The following is a 20179-nucleotide window of genomic DNA, read 5'->3' on the forward strand; positions in this document are numbered from 1 at the left end:
TAGGCAGATCTTTTAAATTGTATATTTAGTAGTTAAATTGTAAAATAAAAGAATTTAAGGCTTTCCTTTCTTACTGTGTATGATTGCACACATATGAGCCACTTTGCTCAATTTATCTGATGGGATAGAGGATCAGAAGTTGATAGACCCAAAAGATATTTCAAAAAGCTTGAAATATATCTAAATTAGGCTTGTCATCCTTTGAAATGATTAAGATTTATATTGAATTGGAAGTCTGTGAAATGACTATTATAATTTAAAATAGATTTTTAAATTCTTTATTAAACATTCACCACTTAAGGGTCGCAATAATGGAGTATCTTATAAAAGATACATAGCTCAATTTTCAGATTCCACAAAGAAGTGTTTCTGAAACTGGGTCTCTAAGACTCACATGTGAAATCTTGGTCAGAGAGCAGAATTTTCCATAATAAACATGGAATCAAAGAGAGAGGCATGTTAATATCAAAGATAATACCAAATTAGCTACAGAAATATTAGTAGGGTATCTGTAATGGATATTCAGTGGATAAAGAGATTTTTCTAGTCTGTGTTGACAGCAGAATATATTAATTGCTGAGATTAAAAGACAGCATGTCTCCTTGGGGAAAATTTAGATAAAACTTGGAGTTATTTTATGTGAATAAGTTTGAGATACACAAGAAAGCAAATCAGTAATAGAATTAAATGATCTCTAGTAATTTTTCTAATCTTTGCTTAAAAAAGTTATAATTATCTAGGCAACGTGAGATTAGCAGTCACTTAAATGACTCTAAGACACTGAAAGTTTAACATTTTTTTTTTCTGAGAGAATTTTCATATTTTTTAAGCCTCAGACTATGACCAAGAAAAAAAAAAGGAAGGGACTCAAAACTTCTTCACAACAGCAAAGTTTGAAAGGAAATTTGATGAGAAAGACCCTTTTAGAAGTTGTCTACTCAAAATATTAATATATGGAGTACTTTTAATGTCTGAGCAGATAAAATGCTTCAGTGTCATGAAGAGTTGACCCTGATAATAAACAGAACACTAAATATTACTGACAGATGAGATTTGCTTTCATGTGAATTCTTATTAAAAATCATATTTAGGTTAGCAAAGGAAGCAACCAAGATTCTCATCAAAATTATTGGCAATCATGCAGTGAGAGGTTGCAAACTACGATGTGTGATCTGTAATACCCACTAAATTCTTAAAATTTACTGAGGGTTTTCAATGAAAATAAAATCTTCTATTTAGAATAATTTCCTTCCTTCTGTTTAAGTTACTTCTAACTATGATGATTTTTAGCTGATAATACAACACTAATAAGCTTATGGTATTAATAAAGAGAAGTTAAATTGTGATTGTAAACCAGCTCTGATCACATTCTTCTATAGTCAAGTGTATTCCTCCCAGCTGAGATTGATTCTATAATCAATAGAGTGAGCAAATTTTCTTAATTGGAGCTGAATTCCTAAGTATACTTTTATAAGCATTTATATTTAACAAATATTTTTATGTTTGTCGAGTATCTGAAGGTACTTGTCAAGGTGGATTCATATGAGCCCTGTCATTAATGACAGCAGCAAAGTCTGTGAGTATATGAAGCACGTCTTTTCTAAAGCCACCAGGACTATGGCTGCCTTTGCATTAGCAATTCTGATTATTGTAAGTATCACAGTAGGGCAAATATAAGTTAGTGAGGAATTAGATTGTGGAAAATTACAAATTTTTATATAATTTCCTCCTTCCTCCTATTAAGTATTGTTTCCTCAATTGGCTCTTTGTTCCAAAGTTCTGTATCTTCTTTCTTTTAGATATCATTTTTAATTTGTTGGGCTAGAAACTGAATTCCCTGTCGTTCAGTTCCTATATGTTGTATGTTCTTAGCTCATAGGACTAAGTTGTGTGTGAGAGTGAAAGAGGACTGCTGTGAGAATTGTTCCTACTCTGTCATCCGCCTGTTTTGCATGAGTTTTCAAGATTATTGAAGTTTTCTAGACCTGGTGACCTCATCTGAGGCGAGAGTCATGCTGTAAGGCTCCTTCTTGCTGTAAAATCCCGAGCTAGCAAATTTTAAAAGCAAAATTGTTCCTGAGAGGCAAAAAAAAATAGATTCCTTGGCTTAGAAAAGCCGACACCCAGGGTTTGTGGTTTTCCGCCACTGCTGACTTCCTGAAGCTCCTTCTCTGGTGGCGGTGGCGGGGCTTGGGCTGCCTTCGGCCTCCCTCCCCGGGGTCGGTCCTTCGGCGAGCGCGGCTCCAGATGCCTGCAGACGGGCCTGACCCTTCTGAACGTCTCTCGTAGATGCAGAGGCGTCAGGAGGCTTCTGAGCAAGGGGTGTACTCAGACCTGCTCCAGCGGCAGGAGGCGACCGTGCAGGAGAACCGCAAACTCGCGGGGAAGATCACGGAGCTGGAGAGGGTGCTGGCCGAGCTCGAGAGGCAGAAGTCCCGGGCCGAGCAGGAGCTCCCGAGAGTCCGGGAGGCGGCGGAGGACGCGCTGAGGAGGCAGCGCAGGGACGCGGCGGACATCGCGCTGCAGAAGGTGCGCGCGGAGAGCGAGGCCGAACGGTACCGCCGGGAGCTGCAGGCAGTGGAGCGCGACCTGCGCGGCTTGCGCGAGCAGCTGGCGGAGCACAGCGCCGCCCAGAGGGCGCTGGAGGAGCGCCTGACCAGGAAGGACTGCAGCCTCCAGGAGCTCGAGCGGCAGAGGGGCGAGCTCATGGCCGAGCTGAGGAGGAAGAAGGCCCACGAAGCCGAGCTCCTGGAGCTGATGGAGCGGATGGAGAAAGACCTCACGTTCCGGAAGCAGGCGGTGGAGAAGCAGCTGGAGGGAAAGCAGAAAATCAACTCGGAAGCCCAAAGAACAGTAACAGAAATGCAGCATCCGTGCAGAGACAGCGCGCGCCCAGCTTGTCCGAGCGCCGAGCCCAAGGACCTGAAGGAGCAGGTGGACGAGCTGACGGCGGCCAACAGGAGGGCCGAGCAGGACGTGAGGGAGCTGAAGTGTGAGCTCGGCGCCCTGCAGCTCGAAAAGACCTCCTCGGAGGAGAAGGCCCGCTCGCTCAAAGAGAAACTGGATGAGACCAACAGGGCCCTGAGGTGCCTGAAGCTGGAACTGGAAAGGAAGGACCAGGCCGAGGAGGGGTACTCGCGGCAGCTCCAGGAGCTGGGCAGGCAGCTGAGCCAGACCTCGGGGAGGGCGGCGGAGGTCAGGCAGGAGGCCGCCGACCTCACGAGGATGAAGCACAGCTATGAGCTGGAACTGGAGTCGCTGCAGCAGGAGCAGGGCAAGCTCCAGAGGGAGGGGGACCGCATCAGCAGGACGCAGGCTGCCACCGAGAGGAGCATGCAGCATCTCAACTCACAGGGTACTTCTCTGCAGGATGGCAAGGCGTCCTCTAGCGAAAGAGCTCCGTCCTGCCAGAGAACGTCAGATCACCTGAAGGAGCAGTTTGAGAAAAGTCACGCGCAGTTGCTTCAGAATATTCAAGCCGAAAAGGAGAATAATGAGAAAATCCAAAAGCTGAAGGAGGAATTGGAGAGAAGTAATGAGCGTGCAGACAAGCTCAGGCACAAGGTGGAAGAGCTCACCAGGCAGAATAATGAAACCAAGTTAACGATGCAGAGAATTCAGGCAGAATCGGCAGACGTGGTCTTAGAGAAACAAGCCATCCAGCAAAGATGCGAAACCCTGAAACTGCAGGCGGATGGTTTCAAAGACCAGCTCCGCACCACCACCGAGCACTTGCACAAACAGACCAAAACGGAACAGGATTTCCAAAGGAGAATCAAACGCCTGGAAGAAGACCTGGCCCAGAGTCAGCATTTAGTGAGTGAATTCAAGCAGAAGTGTGACCAGCAAGACCGCATCATCCAGAACACAGAGAAGGAGGTGCGAAGTCTGAGCGCGGAGCTGAGCGCATCCAAAGAGGAGAAGCGCCTCGGGGAGCAGACAGTGCAGAGGCAGCGGGCGCAGGTGCAGGACCTGAACAACAGGCTGAAGAAGGTGCAAGACGAACTGCAGTTAAAGACCCTAGAGGAGCAGGTGACCCACAGGAAGATGGTTCTGTTTCAGGAAGAGTCTGAGAAATTCAAGCGTTCTGCAGAGGAGTTTCGGAAGAAGATGGAAAAATTGATGGACTCCAAAGATATCACAGAACGTGATATTTCGGGCATCCAGCTGGACTTCCTGTCTCTGCAGCGGGAAAACAGCAGGGCTCAAGAGAACGCGAGGCTCTGTGAGACAAACATCCGAGAACTTGAGAGGCAGCTCCAGCAGTATCGCCAGCAGATGCACCAAGGGCAGGATGGGCAGACCCATCACCACCAGAAGTGCCGGAAGCTTGAGGATGAGCTGGTGGCCCAGAAGCGGGAGGTGGAAAACCTGAAGCAGAAGATGGACCAGCAGATAAAGGAGCACGAGCATCAGTTAGTGGTGCTCCAGTGTGAAATCCAGAAAAAGAACGCAGCCATCAAGCCAGACCCTGAGATGGCAGGGAAAGAGGGTCCGGGCCCCGGGGACCTCCCCTCCGCTCCCCCCGTGGCGGGGGCCCCCCTGCAGAGGTGGACTCAGGAACCACAGCCATCAGAGGAAAGATGGCAGCGTTGGGGTGCGGAGCGTGTGCAGAAGGAGGTCCAGGGCAGGCCCTCAGAGGCTCCGGTTGAGAAAGAGAAAACCCAGCAGTGCTACTCTGAGTACTTTTCTCAAACAAGCACCGAATTACAGATAACTTTTGATGAGACAAACCCTATTGCAAGACTGTCAGAAATTGAGAAACTAAGAGATCAAGCTCTGTTTAGTTCCAGGCCTGCCATCAGGTATCAAGATGACAAGTGTGAAATAGACCTGGTGACGCTTCTGGCACCCTTCGAGGTATTCCCTGGGTTCTGGGACCTTACCAGTTACCTCTGTCAAATTTTCGCTCTTGTTTCCTTTCTCTGCTAGGCTGTATTTTTTTAGCCATGTGGAATGTGATTGGCTCTTTGTAGTTCCAACAGAAAATCGTGCTATCATTTTCTAGTGATTTACCTGAATCTTTATTACAAACTGTAGTCTTTAGTTTTTAAGTGCTTGAGATGAAAAACACAGATGACATGGCTATCCTGTCAACAAGATTCTATTCTGAAAAATTTGACCCTAAAGAAAACTAGAAAAAGCAAGCAGTTAGCTTTAATTTCTAACACATTCTGTGGACAGGTTTCATCTCCCGTCTTTTTCAGATATACCCTTTTAATACTTAATAGTCATCTAGAGTTTAAATTTCAGACTCTCAAAATAGCATTCCTTGTTCCTGAACCCTCTGGGGCTTAACAGTTTTCTTCTCTTGTGTCATCTTTGTTATTCTAGGAATTATATTTGGATTAGGAGTGGGTAACGTGAGAACATTCTTTAGATGACTTTTAACATCTTGTAAATTCCTGTTACAGATAGCTACGAGCAAGCAGTGTGCTATGCATGCGGAAGTCACAGCATTAAAGCAAGAGAAGAGTCCAGTCCCTGGCGGTGAAGAATGGATGTTCGAAGGGTGCAGGGCAGCGGGTGGGGTCAAGAGAGATTTTCTAAACAAAAGCTCAGAACCAGAGACCTTTCAGAACTTTGATGGTGATCATGCATGCTCGGTCAGGGATGATGAGTTTCAGTTCCAAGGGCTCCGGCACACTGTGACAGCCAGGCAGTTGGTTGAAGCTAAGCTTCTGGACATGAAAACAATTGAGCAGCTGCGACTTGGTCTTAAGACCATTGAAGAAGTTCAGAAAACTCTGAGCAAGTTTTTGACAAAAGCCACTTCCATCGCAGGGCTTTACCTAGAATCCACAAAAGAAAAGATCTCCTTTTCCTCAGCTGCCAAGAAAATAATCATTGACAAGATGATGGCTTTAGCGTTTTTAGAAGCTCAGGCGGCCACAGGTTTCATAATTGACCCCCTTTCAGGGCAGACCTTTTCTGTTGAGGATGCAGTCCTTAAAGGTGTGGTTGACCCTGAATTTAAGATCAGGCTGCTTGAGGCAGAGAAGGCAGCCCTGGGCTATCCGTGTTCCTCTAAGATGCTGTCAGTGTTTCAGGCCATGGAAAATAGAATGGTTGACAGACAGAGGGGCAAACATATACTGGAGGTGCAGATTGCCAGTGGGGGCGTCATCGACCCCACGAGGGGCATTCGGGTTCCCCCAGAAATTGCCCTGCAGCAAGGACTGCTAAATAACGCCATCCTGCAGTTTTTACACGAGCCCTCCAGCAATAGCCGTGTCTTCCCTAATCCCAATAACAAGCAAGCCCTGTATTACTCGGAATTACTGCGCATGTGTGTCTTTGATGTAGACAGCCAGTGCTTTCTGTTTCCATTTGGGGAGAAGAACATTTCCAATCTCAACATAGCGAGAACTCACAGGATTGCTGTTGTAGACACTAGGACAGGAGCAGAGCTGACTGCCTACGAGGCTTTCCAGAGAAACCTGATCGAGAAAAGTACCTACCTGGAGCTCTCGGGGCAGCAGTATCAGTGGAAGGAAGCCACGTTTTATGAGTCCTATGGGCAACCTTGTCGCATGCTGACTGATGCTAAGACCGGATTACAGTTCAGCATCAGCGAGGCCATAGAGCAGGGAACCATCGACAAAGCCTCCATCAAAAAGTACCAGGAAGGTCTCCTTACACTCACAGAACTTGCTGATTGCTTGCTGAGCCGGTTGGTCCCCAAGAAGGATGTGCACAGTCCGATTGCAGGGTACTGGCTGACGTCCAGCGGGGAGAGGATCTCTGTGCTGAAGGCCTCACGTCGGAATCTGGTTGATCGGATCACCGCCCTCCGATGCCTTGAAGCCCAGGTCAGCACCGGAGGCATCATCGACCCGCTGACTGGCAAGAGGTACCGGGTGGCCGAGGCCTTGCGCAGAGGCCTGGTGGACGAGGGCTTTGCCCAGCAGCTGCGGCAGTGTGAGCTAGTGGTCACGGGAGTCAGCCACCCTGTCACCAACAAAGTGATGTCTGTGGTGGAAACTGTGGGTGCCAACATCATCAGCAAGGACATGGGAATCCGATGTCTGGAATTTCAGTACCTTACCGGGGGGCTGATGGAGCCCCAGGCTCAGTCCCGCTTGTCCATTGAAGAAGCTCTGCAAGTAGGGATTATAGACGTCTTCATTGCTACGAAGCTCAAAGATCAAAAGTCTTATGTCAGAAACATCCTCTGTCCCCAGACAAAAAGAAAGCTGACATATAAAGAAGCCTTAGAAAAAGCCGATTTTGATTTCCACACAGGACTTAAACTCCTGGAAGTATCTGAACCCTTGATGACAGGAATTTCCAGTCTCTATTATTCTTCGTAACGGCACGTTCACATAAGCAGGCATACGGGAGATGCTGTGTTAGTTCACGTGCTGTGCCCACAGCTTGATGATAAGATCCACACCCTAGTCACTGTATTACACGCTGGAAGCACCGTCAGTTTCTTGAGGGCTGGAAACACTGCTCAGAAGAGAGAATACTTTTCATTTATAATTTCTTTTTTAAATAAAGTTTTATTGGCACGCAGACACACTCTTGTGTACATACTGTCTTTGGCTTACTTTTGGGTACAAGGACAGTTGAGTAGTCCTGACAGTGACCAGATGGCTCCCAGAGCCTGAAATACTTGTTCTCTGGTCCTTCACACAACACCGTTGCTGTCTCCTGATCTGGAAGAAATTTGCAACACTCCTCTAAACTAAAAGGTTGCTTGGATTTTAGACTCCAATCTGCCCGAGAGAGAGAATATGTTTAAAATTGAAAATAACAAAAGATTTACTGCTCTTCATAATGGTTCCATTTAGCTTTGAGATTCATTTTTTGGACTCCTACCCACAGTAAAATAAAAGTATTTTACCTGAAATATGAGACAAGCTTGAGAAACGTCAGTGAGTTTACAGCATCCTTACTTCAGAATTCTGCCTCCCTGATGGGACCCACCCTGCTATTAGGGTTCCCATTTGTTCAGTGATTCATTACACTCACCGAAAGAGCACTTCAAAAGCACCATGAAATCAAAAGGGAAGTGTTCCCATATCCGTGAAGCTGTGGTGGTTCAGATCGCCTTGAAAAATGCACGTTTTTAGTTTTTCTGTATGTTGTAATCTACTTTACATATAATATGTTTACCACCATCTCCCATTTCTAGTTACAACTTTCTAATTAAAAGCAGCATTGTGAGTGGTTTACCTGCTGCAGGAGGGAGAAGGTTTTTCTTAGTTCTGTGTATTTTTTTTTTTTGTCTTTTGTAGACTTTGTTCTTTGGCTTGCCATTGTCTTAGATTTTTCTGTCTAGAGAATTCTGATTGTACTGCTAATGCAAAGGCAGCGATTCAAAGAGCTTCGAGTGCTTCATGAATAAAGTTGAGTTTTTGAATATGTCATGTTAATAGACCAGCTGGGAGGTTAGATTGATCATTCAAGAGTGTTTGTCACAACTTGCTTTGCTACCCTAAACATTTTGGAAATACATCTGCCACGTGATGTGTTGAATGTAGTTAAGTAAATGAATAAAATATCTTGGTAACCTGTGTGTGATGAAAAAAATATTTTTACATCCTTGTTTTCTGTGAAGTGATTAATAGCTCAGTCATTTACTGGAATATATCTTTTTTGTTTTTAAATCACTCACACCCGTCAGAAGTCACTGGAAGAAGAAAAGAAAGAGCATGTCGAAAAAGCCAAAGAATTACAAAAATGGGTATCAAATATCAGCAAGACATTAAGAGATGGAGAGAAGGCTGGAAAGTCTTCCTTTTCTAAGCAAAAGGTATTCACTGAGATCCTGGTTTAGTAATAATTACAGTGATAAGAATTTACTGAGTCGATACAGTCCATCTAAAAAATACTTTTAATTCTTTAGTTTTCCCCGTTTCTATAGGCAACTATAATGAAGATCAGAGAGGTTCAGTAACTTGCCCAAGGAATCACAGTATGTGACAGAAGAAGCTATCCCTGCTCCAAATTCTGAACCTTATCAATGTTCATCTCACTGTTGGTCAGCCCGAACGTGGTCCTGGTCCTCCTCACAGTGGGCTCTGCTGCTTGGTCGTTTTGATCAGCAGCCGGAGAACAGGGTCGCTCTCTTGAATGCCCCGAGTACATCCACGCACTCTTGTGTCATAAAGAGATGCAGGTTCCTTCTTACCATGTGAACAACAAGTTTCAGGAACAGCAAAACACAAACCAACATGACAACATGTGAGGATTGAAATTAGTTGTGTTTTTCTGGATCTTTTCTATTTCCTAAGGAAAACAACTCCTGCCCCCCACCAGGAACTCTAGGTTCTTTCCCTTTCTTAATGAAGCTTTCAGTTATGTGGGCTAACCTTGTCTACTTGGCATTGGTTGAGTGCCTACATCTCTGAGATGTTACTGTTCTGAGGTGTCCATTGGGATGCCCCACTTGACGCTCCTAGGGCCCTGGGTTAAATTAAGCAGGGTTACTGTTGCTGGTGATAGCACTGGAATTGCTGGTTTATTTTAAAAAAATAAACCTCTGCTAAGTTAAGCAGCATTTTTCTGGGGTACATTTCCTATAGTGCCCTCCTCACCTGTGGAAATCACAGAGGTGCTCAGTAGCTTTTTACCTTCAAGCTCTGCATCAACACACGCTTGTCGTCACTAGCAACAGACATTGTTGGTGTTATCTAATAGTGGGGAACTTCAGTGTCTTGTCACGCTTCACCTGTGGTGCAAGGCAGGTGTGCTCTCTCTGAGGTTCCCCCAGGAGAGGTTTATAGACCTGAGTATCTGCTTGAATTCTCATTCAGTTGAAATCAAGCCAGCTTAGCTCATAGTCTAGCAAACTGCATTTTATAGAGTGTGGAGGAAATAAGTTGGAAAACACCATTACATTGAGTGTTTTAAACCTAAAGCCTTCAAAGGGAATGTGAATATTTAGTTTAAAACATCTTAATTTCCCTCCTGTTAAATAGGAAAAGAATTAAAATAGGGACACAGACCTTAGCAAGGATTTCTTTGTGAAGAATGAGTTTCTTCTGAGGAATGTGGGTGTAAACCCTTGGTATTTCCTCATTCTGTGCTTATGAGTGCTCCAAGACTTTATAGATCAGTTTCAGGTTTGCACCTGGCAGACATAAGATTAGATACTTTTCCAGTGCAGATTGTGGCTTCAGTTACAAATCTTGAATTACTCTTGGTCTCTATTAAAGGAAATTTCAAGGAATTTGATGTCAATAATAAGTGTCTTTCAAAAAATTAGTATGGCCTCATGCTTTCCTATAACCACAAAAAATAGACTTGAAATTGATTCTCAATAGAATGTGTCTGGGGAATATATACCTTTTCATTGTCCCATCACTTAAAAGAATGGTAATTACTTTCTGACGTTGTTGTTTAGTCACTAAGTGGTATTTGACTCTTCTGCCACCCCGTGGGCTATAGCCTACCAGCCTCCACTTGTCCATGGGATTTAGGGCTACAGAAATGATACACTTCTGAATTAGGAGAAAGTAATACAAGGGCTTGCTTTTCCCAAACAGGTCAGTTTTATTTCTCTGACTGTCACTGGCAACTTTTGCAAGCAAAAGTCTTAATAATAGAAATTATTTAACCTTGTTCTGCAGATCTAGAGAGAAATACTTCCACCATGTTTTTTTTCCAAAGGAGTGCTGTATCCATCTCTGTGAGGATGGTGATGTTCCGGTGCTGAGCATCTGTGCCTCCTTCATTCATGGTTGGGCTGGGATGAATGCAAGAATCTTATCATGCAGTATTATTATAATGGCCTTAGGATTAGAGGGAGGGGCTTCATTCATTGTGGATTGTCAGTGAAGCGTTCATCTTATCCAGACCTGCAGACTGGGAATAACTCATGGTATTGACTCAGGTCACCTGAAAATAGACCATCGTGTAGGTGTTGATGGAAACTTGGATCAGTTTTTTAAAAAGACTGTTATCTAGCCTTTGTGAAGGAAGAACCTGAGTGTGCTTTCTTTACCTTGCAGATTTCCAGTGAGGAAATTTCAATCAAGAAGGAACAGTTATCTGAAGTGCTACAAAGCATGCAGCTCTTTCTGGCTAAACATGGAGACAAGTATGTTGGTTTCCCTTAGGTCTTTTATTCAAAGTAGCGAAGTGGTCTTCAGAATGCTTAGCAAAGTAGAGGATGGTCAATTTTAGTGGAGGGTTTAAAAATGGAGCTCAGTCACAAGTTTAGTTAATAACCTATGATTATAAAGTGATTTAATTGTCACTTTCCTTGACTCTCAGTCTTTACCAAAATTCTGAAATGTACTTATTATCCCTATATATTGCTGATAAGAAACCCAGGCTCAGAGTTAAGGATCGGTTGCTAGTTAGTTGTAAAGATTCCAAGCCAAGTCCTGATTCTAAGTAGTACTTACTCTCCCAAGACCTGCCTTTTGGAAAATATGTTTATAAATGTGTTCTTTATTTCCTTAACTGAGACCTTTGGCAATGAGATCTCTGATGGTTTGGCCCTTGCTTTGAGGCCCTTCATATATTTTAGCCTCAGGAAGGGATGGAATCTGCCGTTTTCTTAAACCCTTTTTTGGCTATCATCAGAATTAATCTAGAATGATTTTGTACCTTAGCAAATTGGGTTAATTTCCTTATAAATTTCATTTTTATTCATCCTTCTACTTGAACAAGTTTCATCTTGAGTCATGGCACACTATTTGTCCCTTTTCCATGTTGGAACTAGCAATAGGATCTTTCCCTCTGTTAGATAACAGCAGTTGCTGTTTTAGAAATTTGCATATGCTAGAGAGATGCTGAAATATTAGTCTATACTCTTTCTTTTGGTCCTTTATAAAGGCCATCTTTAATTTACATATATAGCCACTCTATGACCTGAGCCATCTGTGTATGAGATTGTGTTATTTTTTATTGTATTATAGTATTGATATATTACTGAGTTTTACATTATATTTTATGAGCCAATACTAATTTAGAGAAGTATTTTTCTTTATAAAATCATTGTACCTAGTATGTCATAGCTATCACTTGAAGACTTATATTCTTCTTTTCCTACTTTCTGGTTATCTTAGAATGACAGATGAAGAAAGAAATGAATTGGAAAAACAAGTGAAAACTCTCCAAGAAAGTTATAATTTATTCTTTAGTGAATCTCTGAAGCAACTGCAACAGGCACAAACCTTAGGAGACATAAAGGTAGAGGAGAAGGTAATGTTATTTATTTAGAACACGAGGCTGTTTCAAGACTCTCAGTCTAACTGCATGGTTGTAGAAATATATGTCAATGACAAAGAAACGATCTTGAGTTGTGTACGTGGAAAAAACATGGGTGGGGTTTATATAAGTACTTGGAGATCTCAGTGTTGTTGATTAAATGCAGCCTTTCACTTGCTGTCATCAGTTTCTCTGACATCTTAATCTCTGCCTTGCATGGTTCAAGAAAAGAATCATCCATTTTTCTAACTCTTCTCTTTCAAAGTCATTCTGCTGCTGCTACAGTAGGTATTTTAATATATAAATGTGATGAGATAAAATAGTCTATGAGTCATCTCTAAAGGTGCCACTGGAATATTAGGGGGTTTGTCTACTTTTCAGAGATAGCCAGGAGATTTATTTGAGAAATATTGGGCCATATGTCTTAGTAAGGATCCTCTAACATCTTCAAGATATAACAAAAATTGCTTACAATTTGGCCTATCCTTGAACTTTCAAAACTTGACAATATTCAATGTTCAATACAATATTCAGAATTCAAAAAGTTATTTTTATATTCAGTTCTCTTACTCCCTGGAGTACTTTGCACACTGTTTGCTGCATTTTGAGGGTACATAGTGAGTTTTTCTGGCTTGTGGGTTTTTGGCTGTCTGAAGAAGTCCGTATGCTGTAAACATCAATAGCATGGGGTTTGAAACTCTCCCGTGTCAGGAGACTAATCTCATCGGGTTGCAGAGAGCATGGTGTGCCTTTTAGGTGTGCGTCCTGTTTCCTCACCCTCATCTTCTCCGTGCCCTCACTAACCTGTTGATGTCCACAATATGAAGTTTTCAATTCACAGATGCATGTCGTTTTCAAAGCTTTATCACATCCTGTGCTCTCGATAGATCACTGACTTAGATCACTTGTGCATTTGAGCTGCCTAACACTCACAGCCTTGCCACACCTCGGTAAGTAGAGGATTTTTATGCTAAAGTGTCTTTTTTTTATTAAAAAAAAAAAAAAAAAACAACCTGCAAACTAAATTTCCTGACGCTCTGCTCACCCTTGTGTCAGCCACTGAGACTTTTGCGCTTTCCTTTCAGCTGGATAAAGTCATCGCGGGCACCATTGATCAGAGAACGGGGGAAGTCCTTTCTGTCTTTCAGTCGGTGCTGAGAGGCCTCCTTGATTATGACACGGGAATTCGGTTGCTTGAGACCCAGCTCATGATTTCTGGGCTCATTTCACCAGAATTAAGAACGTGCTTTAACCTCAAAGATGCCCAAAGTCACGGCCTTATCGATGAGCAAGTCCTGAGCCAACTCCAAGAACTCAATGAAATGAAGGAGATGATCTCTGCAGTGTCGTCCACCAGGGTTCCGGTGCTAGATGCCCTGGCTGAAGGTGTGATCTCAGAGCCCATGGCCATCAGAGTGCTCGAGATCCTGCTTTCCACCGGCTCGCTGGTTATTCCGGCCACAGGAGAACAGCTGACCTTGCAGAAGGCTTTCCAGCAGCACCTGGTTTCCTCAGCCTTATTTTCTAAACTCCTGGAAAGGCAGAATCTGTGCAAAGATCTTATTGACCCCTCCACCTCTGAGAAGGTGTCTTTAATAGATATCATGCAAAGAAGTGTTTTGCAAGAAGACTTAGGCATGCGGCTTCTGCCTGTGAGGCCGCAGGAAGGAGGCAGAATAACATTAAAATGTGGCCGAAATGTGAGCATTTTAAGGGCAGCACACGAAGGCCTCATAGACCGTGAGACCATGTTCAGGTTACTGGGCTCCCAGCTGCTCTCAGGAGGTCTGATCAATTCCAAGTCTGGTCGGAGGCTGACTGTCGAAGAAGCCGTGGCAGAGGGGGTGATGGACAGAGACACCGCCAACAGCATCCTCACCTACCAGGTGGAGACAGGAGGAATCATCCGCTGCAACCCCGCCAAGCGTCTGACTGTCGACGAGGCAGTCCAGTGTGATCTGATCCCGTCCAGCAGTGCCCTTCTGGTCCTTGAGGCTCAGCGAGGCTATGTGGGCCTCATCTGGCCTCACTCCGGGGAAATCTTCCCCACATCCTCTTCTCTGCAGCAGGACTTGATCACCAACGAATTGGCCTCCAAGATCCTGGAAGGGAGGCAGAAAATCGCTGCTCTTTACATCCCAGAAACTTGTCAAGTCATCGATTTGGAGGTTGCCACGCAATTGGGAATTATAGATAATGACACAGCATCGATTTTAAAAAATATAACACTGCCCGATAAAATGCCAGATTTAGGAGACTTAGAAGCTTGTAAAAATGCCAGAAGATGGCTCTCTTTTTGTAAATTCCAACCATCTATGGTCCATGATTACAGGCTAGACGAGGATGCATTTGATGGAGAAGAGCCAGTGGCCACTCAGAGCTCAGACCAAACTAAAAAATTGTTCCTGTCTTATTTGATGATAAATAGCTATATGGATGCAAACACAGGGCAGAGGCTCTTGCTGTATGATGGAGACTTGAATGAGGCTGTTGGGATGCTCCTGGAAGGCTGTGGTGCAGAAATTGACAAGGACACACCCAGGGAAGAATGTTTTGATGTCTTAAGAGTCCCTGGTGTATTTCTGAATAACACTGCAAGTAAAGAGATGGGTGAAAGTCCAGCTTCTCCGAGTAGTTTTGACAAATGTCATCAGAAAGAACCTGAACATAAAGAAACCCCTGAAAATACCATAGACGAAGAGTTTCAGGAATTGGGAACTAATGTTATCAGGAGTGGATTCTGGCTGTCAGAAAACCTGGCAGATGGAATCGTACCTGATCTTAAAGTTAAGAAATCGCCCGGTGTGTGCGTTCCCAGTTCCAGATCATACTTAACACAGCTTGGACTTGCTGATGTTAGCTTGCCCAGACAAGACTCTGAAAACAGACTTGAAAATGGTGAAAATCAAAGTTGGTTCGAAACAAAGGAACATGCAGATGAATGTAGTTGTTCTAAAAACCTTCAGAAGTTTGCAAGCGATTTAGTAACAAATCCTGTGATCAAATCAAAAACTAGTAGAGCCTATGATTTAAATGAAACAGAGAATGAAGATAATATTAGCAGGGGTTCAGCTCTCTTTGACTATTCCCCCAGGCTGAGTGCCTTGTTAAGTCATGATAAACTGAGGACCGAGCAGGGAAGTTTTCATGATGTACACAGTGCAGAGAGTAATGAGAAGAAACGTGAAACCTCTACAGTGCCATTCAGTGACCAAACCGAGTCATCAGGTCAAAGAATAAGAGAAAAATTTCAAGACCAGTTTCTGGGAATTGCAGCTATTGACATCAGTTTACAGGGAGAACAGGCTGTAGAGAAATCTTTCAATGTTGGTTGTTGTAATCCTCAGGTAGAGTGTCAGAGTGATGAATTTAGTTCAGATACTTGTGGTGAAGATGAAAACATGCTTGCTGCTTCTCAGCAGGAACCTGAAGAGGAGCAGAGTGAGTCTGCAGTGGAAGGGCCCTCAGGTGCCCCGACCCCGAGGGCTGGTAGTCATTATGTCAACCTGGCTCACAGCTGTACCCCATCTTTGGAAGGAACTGTCAGTGCCAGTGCTGGTGACTATGAAACGTCCCTGCTGGACGATCGGCAGAGTGACGCAGAAACAGACACGGACAGCGATGCTGACTTTTACGACACACCCTTGTTTGAAGATGATGACCACGATTCCCTGCTCCTGGAAGGTGACGACTGTGACTGTCTGCAGCCCGAGGACTGGGACTCGCTGCCAGAGGAAGATGACTGGGCCGCTCCTCCCGGAGAGCTTTTCCTTGATGTTTCTAAAGAGGGTGAACATTCTGTGGGGACCCAGGCAGGGCTGGCTGATAGCTTAGGTGTGAAGGGAGACGCACAGTCCCTGCAGGATTTTCTCATAAGTGCTGAGAAGGCAGAGTTCCGTTCTGGTGAAGGAATCCAGTTAAATTCAGTTGGGTCCCATGAAGTGAGTGGACCGCTGATGGAAACTGTGTCAGAAAAGAACAGTGCAGACAACCTTGAGGGTGATGAGTCTGACTCACTGACTGACTATCAAATTGTGGGAGGGAAAGAGAGCTTCAGGACTGCATTAGAATCTGAGGACGCTGGCTGCAGGGAAGGGAGAGAAAAAGACTGTGTGACTGGACAAGGATTTGAATCTGCTCCTGATAATTTAGAGTCTGTGCAAAGCAAAGAACGTGACAAGGACTCTGTGTCTGACCGTAGTGAGCAGGACGACGATGATGGTGGTGGCGCTGATGCTGAAGGTGGAGCGGGAGGCAAGCCCGTGTGCCAGGGTGCAGCTGCGGACGTGGTCATCCCCGGGCATGTTGCCGCTGCTCCTGAAACAGAAAACAGCTGTGCAAGTCAAAGGAACAGTAAAACGATTCTCCCGACTCAAAAGCACCATCCTAATTCTTCACAAAAACAGCAGTGTATAAATGTTTTACAGCCAGAATCAAGTAGTAAAAGTAGCTTAGGTCCTGAAATAAACCGCTTTCCGGAAGATACAAGTGCGGTTGTTGGAAAAAGCACAGGAGATCTGTTGAATCATGAGATGGTCCTTCAGGATGAATTGCTGCTGATCGTGAAAGACCCTGAATCAGAAAACACCTTTAGTCCTGTTGGTGCCTTCCCTGATACTAGCATCAGCTCAGCCTCTGAACGAGAGGACCACCTAAAGAACACAGGGCTGAAGGCAATTCAGCCAGAACCTGCTGACTCTGGGAAAGGTGGAGATCCATATTATGAGAATGTGACACTTTGTGGTGACTCTTCTGATAGAATCATTTGTTCTGAGCCCAGTTTAACAGGAAAACCTGCAGAGGAAAGCCATTTGTCATTCACAATATCTGTAGCTGATAACGACCCTACAGGCAGTGGAAGGGATCTAATTAAAAGAAGAGCTGACAAAAACAATATCCTAATAGGAGATGAAGCATCAGTTCCTAAAATGTGCACAGGTAAAGGAGAAGTTCTCATGGAAGGTCCCGTAGAAGATAATAAATATCCTAAACTTTTGCCCAGTAAAGGTACGAGGGAGAGTCTTGATTTAGTTAATAGTCCCTTTCCATTCCCACAAACCACACACAGTGAAGAACACAGTCAGGAAGGAAGCCTTAAAAACACAACAGTAGCTCTTAAAGATGAACCACAGAACCTACCAACAGTAGTTAGTAGAAGTCCCGTTAAGTTTGAGAATCTTGAAGAAATATTTGACTCACCAGTTTCCCAAGTGATCAGTGATGACATGACTTTAGACATGACCTTGTCCAAAGGGTTTACAAGGATTGAGACAGATTCACTCCCTGATGGACCTGAAGATGAGCTTGATCTGTTTACTTACTTAAAGCATTGTGCTAAAGATGTAAAAGCAAAGGATGTACTGAAACCAAGTGAAGATACCCCAAACTGTATTCCAGTCACTTCCCCTCCCAAGAAAGAGCATTTACAATTAGGAGTTAATAATGCAGATGAGAAGGCAGCTCTTGCCCAAGAAGACTCACCTCCAAAGGAGATGGCCCAACAGAAAGACCTTCCTACTGAAGAAAGCAGATCAGGAATTCCCAAGTTCACCCCAGCAGGAGATGAAAGCATGCCTTCAGGCTTTCCTCTTGCAAATGCGGAAGGCGTTGGAAAACACATGGATTTCGTGCAGTCAGACCTCTGTGCAGATGGAGTAAGAAATAACTCCAGTAAGGCTTTAAGCACTGACTGCTCATCCTTAGACATTAACAGGGAGAAAGAGGGGATTGAGCAGCAGAAATGGAAAGAACCAACCCTGTCTCCAGGAGCCCAGGGCAGCGAGGTGCAGGTCACTGAACTATCTCAGGTCTTGGTGGAGGACATCAAGGACACTTTAAAAGGTAGTTCGAAAGAAGGTCGTGTGAATCCTCAAGAGCTTGGAAAACCTTCAGCCTGTGCAGATGCTAAAATTCTAATTCAAACCTTAATTAAAGGAGTTAGCTCATCACAGTTGGTAAATGAAACACCTGGTGTGCCCAGTGACTCTAAAACCAGTGGCTGTGGCATTTCCCCCACCAAAAACTCACCAGAATTAAAAGCAGAGAGCAGAGAGGATCCTCTCTGCACTGCAGACCTCAAGTCTGAATTGCTTCTCGATATACTTAAGCAAAATCAGTGTAGCCAGAAAGTTATAGGAGCTTTTGAACTGATGAAGGAATTAATTCAGATGGAGTGTGGTCTCGAGAAAAAGGGTGGGACATCTGAACTGCTTCCTCTGCAGCTTGAAAATGTATTCTGCAAGCTGCTTGCTGATGGATATTCGGAGAAGGGAGAACAGGGTAGAGACTTGAATGAAAAATCACCTACAGCTCCTGAGGTGACGGATGAGGAGCCACACATCCTTGAAGAATTCAACAGCAAGGGAGGAAACCCCTGTACCCTAAATTTACAAAGTGTGAAAGAGAGTGGCCCAGAAAACTCTCCTGTCTGTGCACCAGCTTTGCCAAGAGATGAGAGGCTGAAGGAGCTGTATGCTGAGTCCCCAGGCCTTTTGGAATGTATTTCAGGGTCAGAAGACTTGGCTTCTGGAGACAGTTTGATGGAGCGGGTAAGTGGACTTCCCATTTTATAAGCAAGTAGCTGCATGGAGCATTTGGAAATAATCACGTATATTTTATTTGCCTGAAAAATCTGCATAGAGCCAATTGAATGAAATGTCCACATTTATCTTTAGTTTTCCAAGGAGCTGCAACAATGTTTACAGCACAGATCAAAGATGTGCGAGTATTTGGCTTTGCTTCAAGACATGAAGCCCCCCTTCGGCAGCCAGGACTCCCGGGATAGCAGTCTAGAAGCTTTGAAAGACCAGCTTAAACAGTTGGAGGTAAGAATTGTCTGCTGACGGTTATGGAGGGTAGTCAGCTAATGTTGATTTGGAATGTTAAGAGCACTTGTATATTTTGAGTATTAGTTATATTTGTGTTTCTCACTAAATAGATACGAGATACATATTTTTTTCTGCAGACATTTGAGTTGGGATTGGCTCCAATTGGTGTGATTTTAAGAAAAGACATGATGCTGGCAGAGGAATTTGTAAAGTCTGTGCCAGGTGACTTCCCCAGGGGACCCCTCGAGGACCTGAGCGTGAGCCTCCAGAGTCTGCAGACTGCCTTCTCATCCCTCCAGGCTGCGTCTTCAGAAAGAATGAACCACATCACGCTGGCGATCAACTCCGAGGTGGTAGGTACAGAATGTCTCATGCTAAGTCAGATCTAGCTTTTGGGAGAAAGTTGAGGGTTTGAAAATTTAGTCATAAGACGAAATATTTGTTCTTAAACCGTTAAGCCCTTAACACGGGGTCTTTATTTGTAGGAATTTAAAATGTGGGGAAAGATAAAAATGAATGTGCAATTTTTATTTTCTAGTCTAAGCTAGCCGTTTCCCATGAAGAGTTTCTGCAGAAACTTCAGTCATTCTCACGTTGGATATCGGAGACGAGCAAATCTGTGAAGGATGTGGAGGTCATGACAGTTCGAGACACTGAACTCATAAAACAAAGCTTGGAGTTTCTCAAGGCAGGTGTCAAAGTCAATAAGATAAAGTGTGTGTGTGTCTGTGTTAGTCGCTCAGTTGTGTCCGGCTCTTTGAGATCCCATGGACTGTAGCCTGGCAGGCTCCTCTGTCCATGGGATTCTCCAGGCAAAAATACTGGAGTGGGTTATCATTCCCCTCCCCAGGGGATCTTTCTGACCTAGGGATCAAACTTGGGTCTCCTGCATTGCAGGCAGATTCTCTACTGCTGAGCCACAGGGAAGCCCTTTAAAGTTTTGGGTTAGCCAAAAAGGTCATTAGGATTTTTCCGAAAGATGTTACAGAAAAGCCCGAATGATCGTTTTGGCCAAGCCAGCACACAAGGAAACTTGTGGACTTAGTATTACAAAGACTTAGGGAGAAGGTGACCTGCTTGTGCTGTCAGAGACGTGTTTCCTTTCTCCGTAAGAGATGTTTGTTCACAGCTGATACAGCAGTAAAATCATCACTTCACAGCTGTCATTCTGTTTTTCCCTGCTG

General features: G+C 44.1%; 1 protein-coding gene across 12 annotated transcripts in view; it reads left to right on the forward strand.

The window, feature by feature from the left end:
- The window catches only part of DST (dystonin), a 512241-nt gene that overhangs the window by 346056 nt on the left and 146006 nt on the right, over nucleotides 1-20179 (forward strand). For 5 of the 12 annotated variants that reach the window (XM_081519063.1, XM_081519065.1, XM_081519064.1 and 2 more), the window contains 7 exons: nucleotides 8633-8761; nucleotides 10962-11050; nucleotides 12027-12162; nucleotides 13254-18716; nucleotides 18843-18992; nucleotides 19133-19348; nucleotides 19534-19683. In XM_081519063.1, coding sequence (XP_081375189.1) covers nucleotides 8633-8761; nucleotides 10962-11050; nucleotides 12027-12162; nucleotides 13254-18716; nucleotides 18843-18992; nucleotides 19133-19348; nucleotides 19534-19683 — 6333 coding nt within the window. Of the gene's footprint in view, nucleotides 1-2289; nucleotides 4861-5414; nucleotides 8762-10961; nucleotides 11051-12026; nucleotides 12163-13253; nucleotides 18717-18842; nucleotides 18993-19132; nucleotides 19349-19533; nucleotides 19684-20179 lie in introns of those variants that run through there. The other 7 variants (XM_081519069.1, XM_081519070.1, XM_081519071.1 and 4 more) reach the window with 3 other exon arrangements.

The sequence above is a fragment of the Giraffa tippelskirchi genome, chromosome 8 (assembly GCF_054371585.1).
Source record: "Giraffa tippelskirchi isolate mGirTip1 chromosome 8, T2T-mGirTip1v1.2.pri, whole genome shotgun sequence".
Lineage (NCBI taxonomy): Eukaryota > Metazoa > Chordata > Mammalia > Artiodactyla > Giraffidae > Giraffa > Giraffa tippelskirchi.